At 39.2% G+C, this 14,560-nt stretch overlaps 1 protein-coding gene across 1 annotated transcript in view; it reads right to left on the bottom strand.

Moving 5' to 3' along the window:
- Nucleotides 1-570: 570 nt before the first annotated feature.
- Nucleotides 571-14,560, bottom strand: part of SEPTIN7 (septin 7) — a 60,533-nt gene continuing 46,543 nt past the window's right edge. Inside the window, exons 9-13 of the mRNA XM_004606886.2 lie at nt 13,357-13,408; nt 11,113-11,238; nt 4,279-4,414; nt 3,790-3,929; nt 571-1,634 (exon numbers count right to left, since the gene is read on the bottom strand). Coding sequence (XP_004606943.1) covers nt 1,595-1,634; nt 3,790-3,929; nt 4,279-4,414; nt 11,113-11,238; nt 13,357-13,408 — 494 coding nt within the window. The 3' untranslated portion in view covers nt 571-1,594. The remainder of the gene's footprint in view (nt 1,635-3,789; nt 3,930-4,278; nt 4,415-11,112; nt 11,239-13,356; nt 13,409-14,560) is intronic.

Here is a 14,560-nt window from a genome sequence, read left to right as displayed (position 1 = left end):
AAACCTTTTAAGGAAAATGAACTGGGCTGCATTACATTTAAAATACCATAAAGAACTGTGCTAAATGTGTATGACTGAACTGTGATGACAATAATTTTTGCACCAGTTAAAAACTACTCATTTATTTGTATTGCAAACCAGAGAGAGTGAGAGAAAACAAGCAAGCAAGTAAGAGAGAGAGAGAGAGACTGCCACAGAGGCAGACCGAGGAAGGTGATGGGAGGGAACCTGGGGACACTGGTGGAGCGATGGGTGCTGGAATACCATATGACTGAAACCTAATCATGAACAGCTTTTTAAGGGTCTATTCACAATGATTCAATTAAAAAATGAATAAATAATAAAAACTACTCATTTTCTGGGTGGAGAGGGCAAAGTATGGTCCCCCAAGGTCCACGGGAGTGATCTCGGAGGACAGAGCCAGGAGCAGCCCCTGAGCACTGCTGGGCAGGTCATTCTAAATAAAACATACAAGAAAAGAAAAAACAGTGCCATTACTTCATGGACAAGCTTGCCAAGAAGCTTCTTCCCAAATATGTTTTAATCTTAGAAACTACAGATCACACTTGATTACATCACAACATTGTTTATTATGTGAATTTTTTTTTACAATACAAACAAAAAATACAGAAATGCAATATATGGATACAGCTAAATGCAGGATGGTGACATTTTTTTTCTTTTCCAGAGGCCATGATTCCCATTTCTAGTAAAATAAGGAGACTGCACATAGGTAGAAACAGGTTGGTCGTTAGCTTCACAATTTTGCCTAGAAAGGAACTATAAATGCATTTTTCCCCCTGCTACTTACATAAAGTGTAAAAAGGGAATTAAAGGAAAGTTTCCTTGTTGGTTCCTATCATATGAAAGATGCTATATTCTATTTTAGCAGGGCCAAGATACGGAAAATACCTAAATTAAATGTTATTACAAAAATGAAGCAGTAATGAGATTCTGGCTAAAGAGGGTACTAAATGAGAATAATATATATTTAAAGAATCCAAAACAAACAAACAACAACAACAAAAAAGTTGTTATAAAAAAGCTCTAGGTGCATTGTAAGCATATAGCGTTTTTTTTCCATGTGTATCTTTAAACAATGGAAGTGTCAAAAAATAGGGTCAACTGTGTTAGACTAAATTACATTATTGTATACTGCTGCATTGAATGGAACTTTGTATTATAATTATCATAGAGAAGCATAGTTCGCATCATAATATGGCAATTTATCCTCAATAAAAACCTTTCAGAGTCCTTTAATTTTGTAATATCCTGTAAACAATCAAACCACCAGAACATTATTGTACAACAGTAAAATGTTTTCTTGCATTAAATTGAAGACATCTGCTTAAAAAAAAAAATAGGAAAGGTACTTAGAGCTGTTAGTTTCTAAGTACACAACACCCTAGACAATTCAAGGCATCTTAATTTTCATCAAGAACAACAACAAAAAAAAAATTAAGAATTTTTGTCATGCTGTTAAATCCATTGTTATGGATAAAAGTGGTGCAAATTGGTCAAACGGATCCAACAAACACTGATGTCCAAGCTGGCATATTGGCAACTAATACATAACTGGTGGTCAATAGAGGGCTTAAAAGATCTTCCCTTTCTTCTTGTTCTTTTCCAAGGTCCTAAGTGATAAAAATAAAATATAAGTGCATTATAAACATTACGGACAACAAATGATTGTAACAGCTAAAGAAATTACAATTGCATTGAATTTTCAGTAAAAATGGCTCATGAAGACCAGAGAGCTAGTACAGCAGGTAAGGGGCTCCCAAGCAGGACCCAGGTTCAATCCCTACGCCCTATCTGCTCCCCAGAACACTGTCGGCAGTTAGCCCTGAGTGCAGAGACAGTCATCAGCCTGGGCACTGCTGCATGTGGCCCCAAATCAAAATACAAACAAGCAACCCCCCCGCCCCCCACCAACTAACCCGGCTATTTAAATATATTTGAAGTGGCCATCCCACAACCTCTGCTATGTAAGCTCATTTACCAGCCCAGCTTTGCAGAATCATGATGGAATCTTGGAAGAGATTATTAACTAGGTGCAGAAATTCACACACACGGGTCCTCCCAGCTCTAGGGGCCCTGACGAAGCCATGTCAGCGCACTCCCACCCCCGCTGACACCATGCCAATGCCCTGGCTCCACTTCCTCATGACTGAGCTCAGAGAAATGCCCAACTGCCAAAAATTCTAGGTACAATGGTCTTCAGGTTGAGAACTCTGAGGTCTTCTAGGGGGGTCTTCTCCCCCCGCCCCCTTGGAAGCCCCAGAAGCCACACTGAAATCCCACCACAACTGCTTGGGGAGACTCACTGCCCAGTTAAATATTGCGGAGTTTCTGGAGCACACAGGCGCATTCATGGTCCTGCAACAGCTCAACTCTACATCCTGACATCCCAGCAGGCGCACACCAATGAGACGGGAAGGCAACACAGAAGCCAAATATGCTCAGCGAATAATGACAATAACATGCAAGGCTCAACTAGCAGCAACAGCTTTGTAAACCTGCAGACAAGGACTTAAAAGCCCCATGGTGAGATTTAACTATTTTTATAAAATTTTTTTTAACTGAAGTTTTTGATAATTGCATTAGCCATACGGTTGTAACAAGCAATATAAAATAAACTGCTCTGTGCTTGCTAAGGGTGCAGGGAAGGTCAGACCAGTGGTGGGACTGGTGTTGAAATACTGAATGCCTGTAAGCAATGCATCATGAAAACTTTGTGAATTATGGTTTCTAAATAAAGAGGGAAAATTAATAAAATCTAAAAAGCATTTTAACACAGCAAAAAAAAAAAAAAAAGAAAGCAGTGAACTGTTAGTCCATCTAGTGTTTTCTTCACTACTTCACAAAATTCCCAAATAAGCACTAAAAAACATGTTAGAACCTCATTTTAAAATATACAAGAATATTTCTTTCCAAATAAATGGTACAGTTTAAGAAAGATCAACTGTGATGAAATAGCATGTCCATTGCTAAGTGTATCTGCCTTTATAAAAATATATTATTGGGGAAAAGTAAATGGAGGAATAATGTTATTGAACAAATGACTAATCTTCAAAATGTGTAGCAAGAGGGTAAGCTTATAGGATACTTTCACTCAGTTTTATTTCAATTTTTTTTGTAAGTTAGTATTGTTGTAGTATTATTTCTGAATCTAACCAATACCATAATCCTTTCTCAAAATTACTGGGTTTTATGTAAATTAACAGTAAATGACAGTATTAACATAAAATCATTAAGAGTTTTAGCCTCACCAAATTCAGCACAATGAACACATACCCCTAAAATGTGCAAAGAGCTTTCTAGCAGTATGCTATGTTTGCCAAAAATTAAAGAGAACCATTATGTCCAGTTTTTGGGTGGTGTGACAAATGGATTAATGTGAGCCCACTGAGGAAAAATGGTATTAAGGCTGAATTATAATTATGATAATTAAAATTTAATCTATAAAAATATTTATAACTTTGGAAAATTTTATATTTGGACTGCATCTATATAAATAAATCATCTATGGAAATAACTGGCTCAAGATGTATGAAACGGTGAGGATTATAAAAGGCTGCTACTCTAGGATTAGGGACATGGCACGTAAAGTTCACGCCTGCAAGCACGAGATCCTGGTTCAAACCAGAGTCCATTTAATACAGTTTTGATACTGGGGGTTACTGTCCTAGATATTATACAGAGAAGGCATGTTTAGTCTGTAAGCAGGAGAACTGTTCTTTATTGTTCTTGAATACACATATTTTTGGGGAATCTGGAGTTAGTTACCTTGAAGAGTTCTGCTGTTCTAAAATACGTTGTTGAGCTTCCCAGTTTGCTTTCTCATCTTCAAACTGGCGACGTTTTTCTTCTAATTCTTTGTGCTGTGCTTCCAAATTCTTTTTCATTTGTTCATGGCGCCGCTGGAGCTAAATTACAAAAAAATAATAAAAACAAAAATGTTTTAAAAACTCGAAATAGGGGCCAGAAAGTTAAGGTGTTTGCCTATGTGCAGCTGACCCAGACGGTCCCCAACCTCCAAGCTGCCTGGAGCAATCCCTGAGCACAGAGCCAGGTAGGTATCTCTCTCTCTCTCTCTCTCTCTCTCTCTCTCTCTCTCTGAAGATTTTGAATAGTAAGTTCTGGGTGTCATCTAGAAAACAGCGTCTAGCATTTGTCCCATTTGAAAAAAACGCGTTCAGGAAGGACATACTATCCGAATTAAATTATTATTACGAGAAATAATTTTTCTCTATAGGAATTGGATGTATTGCTCACCTCGGCTTCAGAGTCCTTCAGTTTCTGAACTTTTTCTTTGACTTTCATCTCAAACACCTGCTCCATCTCCATCTCCATCTTCTTCATCTTAGCCACATGCTCCCTTCTCTCTTCTTCCATTTGTGCAAGAGGGCTCCTGTAAGCAAATTGAAGATAATCATTAAATACTTAAAATCGATAACTGCAATACAAAATTCTGAAAAATGATGGAAATAAGACATGCTGCCATTACTTTTTTGTTTTTCAAAATAAGCTTCAAATTTTAATTACTCTGATACCATCTTAAAAAGGACAAATTTGATGTTTCCTTCATAAATGCATTATAACTTACATGTAAGTGTAAATATGAATTACACATATTTACATACATCCAGATACTTTAAATGTATCCATATTTATAATCTAAAACTTCATGCTGCAGCTTCGTGACTAAACCTGAACCTCTCATGAATAATTACCGTGGAAATGGATCTATCTAAATGATAAAGAAATTCCACTAACGCTAATACTCACCAATTCTAATAAAAACAATGGAACAGAGTATAGAACAAATGTGGGGACATTCCTCATACAATCTCAAAATAGAAAGGTGATAAAAAAATTATTTTATTTTGTAGTCTTTTAAATAAAGCTTTTAATGTAGAACAAAAACAAAAAAATTAGGTAATAGATGATATATTAAGAAAAAAAGGGAGGTGGGGGAAGGTCCAAAATAGAGTCACAGTTTTAAGCTGTAAAATCAATCTTAGTAACTTAATTACAGTTCTAACCTATTCCAAGAATGGAATCTTACACTAGAATTACCTAATCACAACTAATAATTTGCTGACAAATCCATTCATTGATTGTACTAAGTTCTGTGTCCTGTCCAACAGGGCTGGAGTGACAGCACAGCGGTAAGGCATTAGCCTTTCACACAGCTGGCCCGTGTTCGATTCCTCCGTTCCCCCTGCAAGCTACCGAGAGTATCGCGCCCACACAGCAGAGCCCGTGTCGTATTGGATATGCCAAAAGCAGTAACAATAAGTCTCACAATGAGAGACATTACTGGTGCCCACTCGAACAAATCGATGAGCAACGGGATGACAGTGACAGTGACAGTCCTGTCCAATTCTGTCCATAAGAGTTCTGGTACTTAATTTTAATCCCCAAGATAAATTTTTATCATATAATTTTAGGCAAGCACATTTTCTTGGTCTCAGTATATTTTCTTTTTCATTCTGCCACACTAGTTTTGCTTGAGGGACCATGAGATGCCAGGCACTGAATGCGTGCCCTCCAGTCCTTTGAATTATCCCTGACTGCTCAATATATTTTATCTGTCTCAATTTCCAAAACCACTACAAATTCAATACTGAAAGTCTTGGCCTTAAACACCACCACCTTAATTTTGGTGAAAGTTAAAAAGTTCTGTCACTTTATTTTTGGGGGGCCATACCCAGTAGTGCTCAGAGTTTATTCCTGGCAGGGTTCTGGGAAACCATATAGAGTGCCAGGGATTGAACCTGGGTTGACCATGTGCAAGGCAAAAGCCCTACTGACTGTATTATCTCTCCAGCCCATAAAAGTTCTTTTACTTTAAATAGCTCTTCAGCATTACTTTCTATTTACTAGATGAGAAGTTTCACAGCTTGTGAATCACTGAATAAAGCTGGTAAGATCTCTAAGAACTTTCACTTGAAATCTGTGTTATACGGTGTAATATTTTTACCCCACAAAAACTCCAAGAATAACCTCTACCTCTGAGATTATATGGTAATATTCCAAACTTATTCTGGTAACTCAACCAATAGACTGAAGAAACTATCAATCTCTCAAACACTTCAATGAGGTAGCAGAAGATGCTTTACACATGTTCGGCACCACATGGTCCTGGGTCCCATTGGAAGCAGACCAAGAACAGGCTGGGAGTGGCCAAGTACTACATGGTGTGGCCCAAATACCTCTCCACCCTGCAAATTTATCCTTTCTATGATTTTACCTCACCTGCACGGCAGAGCCTGACAACCTACCCATGGCATATTTGACATGCCAAAAACAGTAACAAGTCTCACAATGGGACATTACTAGTGCCCACTCGAGCTAATCGATGAGCAATGGGATGACAGTGATACAGTGATGATTTTACCTGAGTTGTATTTTAACTACTAATGACAGCACTAGAATTCAATTAACACTAGAATTCTGTATATAGCACTGTTGTCCCGTTATTCATCGATTTGCTCAAGCGGGCACCAGTGACAGTAACAAGTAAGTCTCCATTGTGAGACTTGTTACTGTTTTTGGCATATCGAGTACACCACGGGGAGCTTGCCAGGCTCTGCTGTTGAGGGTGGGACACTCTCGGTGCTTGCTGGGCTCTCCAAGAGGGACAGAGGAATCGAACCTGGGTCGGCCATGTGCAAGGCAAACGCCCTACACATGGAGTGCTATCACTCCAGTCCAGAATTCTGCATATGGAGAATTAACAATATTGTATTTTTTCTCAAAATACTGACATTTTCCTCAATTATCATACATGCATCTGACATCAGAAATATCTAAACCAGCACTATTTTAAGAGACTCACATCTAAAACAATGAAAACAAATGATTCACTATTTAGAGGACATGAACAGATACTTGAAAGACCATAAACTGCGTACCTTTAATAGAATATATGTACTTAATACAACTACCTTTAACATATAAAATATTGGTGACTTTAACTATGCTTCAGAAGAGGATTTATAGCTATTTGCTATGACAGACCTTTCAATTTTTGCAATTCAGTTGTCTGAAACAAATCTTTCTGAGCAGAGTCTTCTTTCCTCACTCACTGAACCACAGAATCTCGGAATTTAAAATGTAAGAAAACTGTTGAAACAGTAACCAATCAGCATTTTCAAGAACTGTTCAGTCCTGGAGATCATGTTTTTCAGGACATGCATTATTCATCACCTAAGTCTAAACTAACTCAAGTGCTTACTAAAAATGCAAACTCTCAGGTTCATCCCATATGTCACCATGTGACAAACGACTGAGCCTAGAAATAGATCTTAAGGGTACCACCTAACTACAAATGCACATGTATTAAGTTAGTTTTTCCTATTAGAATCTTCAGTATTTCCAAATAAAGGAAAAAGTGTTACCACAAATGATACAGCAATTTACTCTCTACCCTCCTAACACATCTCTTTTCCCTACTCTAACATAAAACCAGTGCTTGAAATATTAGCTCTGCCTGGTGAAGTCACACACTCAGGAATCACACACCACCAGAAAGACCAATAGGAGAAATGTAAACACCAGCTAATATCGACTACTTCAAGATATTTCACAGGAACAGAGTAACCAATCTACATCCTTGTAAATATTTCTTCTGTTTAAGTCCTGTTCCTAGTTTCTATTTAATCTTTTGTAAAACTCTATTAAAAGAATGTCAAGGACATGAAAGGGCCGGAGATAACACGGGGGCTAGGGGGGAGGGGGGTGAAGCTACCTGCCGTGCATCCTCAGTCTGAATCCCTGGAACCACACAGTGTCCCCTGAGCAAGGTCCTGCGCACTCCTACAGGTGTGGTGATATCAATCTCTCACGTCTCCCCTGAGATATTACAAAGCAGGCAGAGAACTCCAGCCAAGACAATTTGGAGAACCTGTAGATAACTTTCTCCAGCAAGCCAGTCTCTGCTTTTTCCACTCTGAAGGAGCCCATATTCTCTCTCAATCAAACATGGATCTCTTTCTCTCCCCTTACATTTCTCTTAAGTTTTTTTAAACAAAATGTTCACTAAATTAAAGGAAAAAAATCTCAGTATTTAGTTTCCTTAAAGAGTCCAAGGAATATTTATATTAAAAGGGGGTTACCTATGGAAAACAGTATGGCGGGTACTCAGTAAAGTCAGAATTGAGCTCTCATATGGCCTAACAATTTCACTTTTGGGTATCTATCCCCAGGGAAAAAAAACAACAACAGCCATTCCAAAGTATGTATGCCATTATTCACTGTAGCACTCATACTAGAATCAAGTCGATCATGAATATGTGACACACACACACACACACACACACACACACACACACACACACACACATACATACACACTCAATAGAATACTACACAACTGTAAGGAAATGATGAAATTTGCTGCAATATGGATAGAATCTGAAAGACATCATTTTAAGTGAAGCCAGAAAAAGGAATAAACACAGGATGATAACACTATATTTTGATATTTAGAGAAATTGGATGAGGGAATATAATGGCACGAAGGGCTATGCCTAGATCACCCTTGGTCCCAGAGTATAGGCAGGAGAAGGAAAGAAATCTGAGTGGAGATGGGGGTGGGGTGGAGGGAGAGAAAAGACAGATACATGGGCTGGGGTGGGGGGATAGGGGTCAAGGTATTCAGGTACAAAGGTGGCATTAAGAAATGATAGAGGGGCTGGAGAGATAGCACAGCGGGTAGGGCGTTTGCCTTGCACTCGGCCGAACCGGGTTCAAATCCCAGCATCCCATATGGTCCCCTGAGCATGGCCAGGGGTAATTCCTGAGTGCAGAGCCAGGAGTAACCCCTGTGCATCGCCAGGTGTGACTCAAAAAGCAAAAAAAAAAAAAAAGAAAGAAATGATAGAGCCAGGGCTGGAGCAATAGCACAGTGGGTAGGGTGTTTGCCTTACACATGGCCCACCCAGGTTTGATTCCAGCATGGTCCCCTGAGCACCGCCTAGGTGCATGAGCCAGAAGTAGCCCCTGTGCACCGTCGGGTGTGACGGAAAAAAAACAAAGAAAGAAATGATAGAGCCAAATAGCCACACCAGAGAGTCAACACCACTGAAAATCACGAGACCCAAACTTGAACAACCCAACTTAAAAAGGTGCCAGGCGGGGGTGGAGGGAAGGTGCCACATGTGGTGGGATCATGTGGGAAACTCGGTTATGAACAAGTTTGTAAACCACAATGCTTCAATAGAATCAAATCTGGGGACAAAAAGTGCCTGTGCCAAGACAGCAGGCTGGGGCGAGGTAAAGGGAACTAGGGACGGAGAAGAACAGTGCTGGAGCACTCTGTCAGAAACCCAACTATGAATAACTGCAAATTGTGGTGCTTTCATAAAATAAAATTTTTTTAAATTAAAAAAAATTGTCATTTGATGTTATCTTAAAATACATTTTTCTAAAAGCAAAAAAAAAAAAAAGTGAAAGTAATGGGGTTAAATCCCAAAAACAACAAAAATGACAATCTTGAGAACTAACCCTTCAGTAGGAAGCACGTCACTGCCGAGTGGGACCGGGCAGGGGGGCAGACACCGTGACAGTGGCCAAGAGGTCACTCTGGACAAGGGGCTGATGGACTGTGCTTAAATGTTATGCACAAAAGTAACAGTAAAATATCAGCAACTGTTGTAAACCACAGTGCTAAACGGGACAAATACAGGGGAAAAGGTGCCTCCACAGAGGAGGGTCAGGGTGAGAAGGAAACTGGAAACACTGGTGGAGGGAAGTGGGTATGGTGTAGGAATTGGTGTCGGAATGCTGTCGGCCTGAAACTCAATCACGAGTAACTGTAAACCATGGTGCCATGGTACTTAAAAAATTTTTTTAAAAGGCTGGAGCAATAGCACATGGGTAGGGCGTTAGTGTTGCATGCGGCTAGGTTCGATTCCCAGCATCCCATATGGTCCCCTGAGCACCGCCAGGAGTAATTCCTGAGTGCAGAGCCAGGAGTAACCCCTGAGCATCGCCCAGTGCAACCCAAAAAGAAAAAAAAAGTAATGGGGGTCATAGAAATTCGCTGCTCTTTCATTTTAAAACAGTATTGGGGCCCTCTAAGAGCCCCGGTGGTCGACATTTTCTAGAAGTCAGCGAAAAGCTCCAGGTACAGTCCCAGTGATGCAAATCCCAAGACTCTCGGGACAGGGGAAGAGTGGGTCCTCCTCCTTCCCCCGCCCCGATGGGACGTTGAGATGACACCATATCTGCCCACCATCTACTTACGCTCCCACACGGCTACAAGCCAGAGACACACAAACAAACCTCGGACTGAGCAACCTGCTTCACCAATCTCTTCAGACCCTAATTATTAAAATCTTAGAATTATTATTATATCCATAACAAGCAGTACAAAGCGCATTGTCTAGCACTGCATTTTAGGCAGGTATGAGGGGTGGTAGGACTGGTCTCAAAATATCAAAGGTAACTAACGTAGAGAAAGAGTATTTTGCAAATTGTCTGACACACAGGTAGGAGGAGGTGTGGAATGGGGGAGAGGGGATACTGGGGATTATGGAGGTGGAAAACGTGTAATGGTGAAGGGATGGGTGTTTGATGACTGTATGATCAAAGTTCAAACATGAAATTTTTGTTACCGTACTTCATGGTGAATTAATAATTTTTTTTAAAAAAGTATTGGGTACAGTTGTTTCCTATTTTTAAATTAAAATTTCTTCAAGAGGGGAGGGCTCGAGCCACACCCTGGGGTGCTCAGGAGCTCCCAGGGACTCGGGATCAGACATCCTGTCAGAAACTGAACGAGGGTTGGCACAAGCAAGGTTGGGTGCCTTCCCCGATACTCCAGCTGTGTCCTTCACTGCTCACCCACAGACCCTTTGGCATACGGTGTACACGGGTGGTGGCATGGAGACACCCCGTGACCTTCTTCGCCAAGAGCAGCACTTCCTCTACCAAGCAGATAGAATAGGCAAGTGACCAGCAGTGCTTGGCAGTTAAGTCCTGCTATGTGCACCAAAAATATATTTTCAGTTTTCTACTGTGGCTAGAAGGAACTTAATGAAAATGACTCATGTATACCATACCAGTAACCCTCGTCTGGAAGAAAGGATGAATACTTACTTAGTCAGCTGCCCTTTGTTCTTATTATTATCTACTCCATTGTAAGTCACAGCTGCCAGTTTTCTGCTTCGATAGTTTTCATAGTGTACATTATTAGTAACATCTTTCAAGTCCTGCATGTGTGTTCTGTCAGAAATAAGTAGACATATCAAGAATTTACCTCCACTCAAAATTTTATCAAAGCAAAACTTTCAGACTTACTATGAATAAAATAAACTTTAAGGAAAGTGGCATTCATCAGTCTTCATTTTATAAGCACAGTACAAATACAAGACACGAGTTAACACCAAAGAAAATTTAGATTCCAAGTGAGAATTTAAGAGTCAGAAATCTTCTCAAAACATTACTGAAGAAATGACATTTTTACAAAAGAGAAGTTTGATTATTTTACTAAAAAAGGAAAAGCATAATACCTCCTTCTAAAGCTAATAAAACCTGTAAGAAATTGCTTTCTTTTAGCAATATTACCAATATCTGAGTTTCTGCGAAGGTACATATGGATACTCGAGATCACAGATAAAGTTCAACTTAAACCATAGAATTTTAACTAATAGTCAATTTCTTTTTATTCAAGTTGTCCATGAATACAGTATTTTGGTTAAATGAGCTTTTTGCCCTTAGCATTTCCACCATATACAAAGCCAATATAAATGAAATAAACTACACAAAATAAAATGATCATTTTTAAATGATTCAACAATGCTAAAGATAGTCTTAACCTGTTCTACAGACACACTAATAAATTCTATAATAGATTATGTTAATGATTACCTATTATCAGATCGGTAAAATGATGCCACTTATCAGCATCCACACTTCATATGACAGCTATCATTTTTCATTTTCAATTCCCATTAGTTTGACCAAAACTCCCTTGTGGGAGACAAACATAAATATGTTTTCTATTCAGACATTCAGGAAACATTAGCTTTCTATCTCAATAATGTGACATTCTATTCAATTAACTGATTCATCTCCAATTAAGTGACATTTTTATGTAGTTCTCTGACAGTTTACTTCTTCCAGTACCAAGTCTGAGTTTTCTGTATGTCTAATCCGTTTAATCCCCAGCGCCAATAGTCCCCTGAGCCCTGCCAGAAACAACCAAAACTCCCCCATCTCCTTCTTCTCCGACAAAAAAAAAAAAGGAAAAAAGAAGTCTACTGTTCAGGAAGCTTTCTTTTACAATTTAAATTCAAGCCAGTCTAATCCATGACAATTTTATTCTTGGTTTGTGAATCATTATTTTTCTACCAATATACATTACAGGTGACAACAAAACCTTTTCAATAGTGTTAGTTCTTCTGTACATGAAATATGTTTATCGCCTTTTGTATTCTCACTACAAGTAGGAGAAAGTTCTTTACAACAGAAAGATCCTACACAATTAAACCTTTAATAAAAGTAACAATGAAATCTCAGAGCTGAGATCTGATACGCACTGTTGGTTTTCTTTCTTTATAGTGGCCTATCCTGGCAATGCCCAGGGACAAACAGGGACAGACCACCTGTACTGGGTGGGTGAGGGGGTGAAGGGTAACATATGATAGTAGGACTGAAGTGAACACCTCAAATATGCAAGGCAAATACTCTACCGCTCAAACTATTTTCCCAAAGAATGCTAACTTGGGGGGAGAAACTACTGCTACTAAACTGTTGCTTTGTTTTTGTTTGGGGACCATATCTGGCAGTGCTCAGAGCTTGTTCCTGGCTCTGAGCTCGGGGATCACTCCTGGCAGGCTCAGGGGACCATAAGGGGTGCCAGGGATTCAATGCAGGTAGGCCATGTGCAAGGCAAGCAACATACCTGAGTTCAGTACTGTTACTGCTAAAATACATCATTATCTGCTCTAGAAATCTCCTCAGTTTTGTGGGAAATACTATATGCGTATGCTAATGATAACCGAATACCATGAAATGTAATACTTTATTAGAAGTTTAGTAAATATCTAGCATAACACTTCAGTATTATTGCTCCAGGTCCCAGCCCCTAAAAATATTTTTATCAAATTTTCTCTTTTCCATTATCTTTTTGAGTTTGACAATCTCTGACCTTGGGTCTTTCTTAGACTCAACTACTATTTTGAAGTTTCACCAACAAGATTTGGTTTGAAGCCTATGCCTACAAGACCTATATTAAATATGTCTTTCTTATTGCTACAACAATAAATTGAAATGTTCCTAAGCTTTTTTATTTTCAAAGTATACAATTCCCCAGCATGCATTCCCATTCAAGAAACTTACCGTATCAACATGTTTCTCAGAATTGTAAAATCACAGTGCTCACCATTTTCAACTGTAAGGGACAAAGGAAAACCCACATACATTATTTAAATTAAATCCAGTATTTTCAAAGAAATCCCCTGGGAAGTTTAGGGATAAGACAAATGAGAGAAAATGCAAAATAGTGTACAACAATTTTCTTCATCAAAATTTGACATTATAACAAGGTATTCAAATATAGAACATTATTAATTTATTGTAGTCTAATCTCCAGTAATTAAGTATGTAAACCTAACAAATGAGCTCTCCAGAAGTAAACAATTTTGAAATTTTGGGATACATTAATAAATAATGTTATTTATTCAATAATGAAACTATTTTAAAATTGAAGTTTCCGTGCTGGAAGAGAAAAGAATGATTTTAGAAAAATCTCTTTACGGTAACTAAAGTTTATAAGCTGGTTACTTGAGATGGGAGAAATGGGAAGGAATAAAGGGTGGGAAGTCACTGATTAATGCTAACACTTGGCACAATACCCTAAAAATTAATTTTTCAAAGTAGATGAAGCGATCATATTTTACGTTATCAAGTACTGTAACACAAAGATGAGATATTAGATTAACCCAATAAAGAAAAAACAGACTATTGCCACCATGCTTCCTGGCTGGACCCTACTGATCAGATGAGTCTCACCCAGAAATCAGTTTGTTGAAACAGTGAGGTATGTGATTTTTGTATAGAAATCTTTAGCTTACAAGGCTCGGGATGGGGTATCTTCCCATTTCCCTGTACTCTGGAAAGACAGCAGCTGAGAGCAGGGCTGAGAGACACAAAAGAAATCTGGAAATAGATCGACAAGTGGCAGAATTTCTCCTGGATTCTGCACAAGAGGAGAGAGAGAGAGAGAGAGAGAGAGAGAGAGAGAGAGAGAGAGAGTGTGAGAGAGTGTGTGTGTTTGGGGGTGGGTGGGAGAGAGAGAGAGATAGAGAGAGAGAGAGAGTGAGAGTGTGTTTGGGGGTGGGTGGGGGAGAGAGAGAGAGAGAGAGAGAGAGAGGGAGAGAGAGAGAGATAGAGAGTGAGAGAGTGTGTGTGTGTTTGGGGGTGGGTGGGAGAGAGAGAGAGAGAGTGAGGGAGAGAGAGAGATAGAGAGTGAGAGTGTGTGTGTGTGTGTGTGTGTGTGTGTGTGTGTGTGTGTTTGGGGGGTGGGGGGATCCTGAGCTTGCCC

The sequence above is a fragment of the Sorex araneus genome, chromosome 1 (genome assembly GCF_027595985.1).
Source record: "Sorex araneus isolate mSorAra2 chromosome 1, mSorAra2.pri, whole genome shotgun sequence".
NCBI lineage: Eukaryota > Metazoa > Chordata > Mammalia > Eulipotyphla > Soricidae > Sorex > Sorex araneus.
This window is presented reverse-complemented; position numbering and strand designations above follow the sequence as displayed.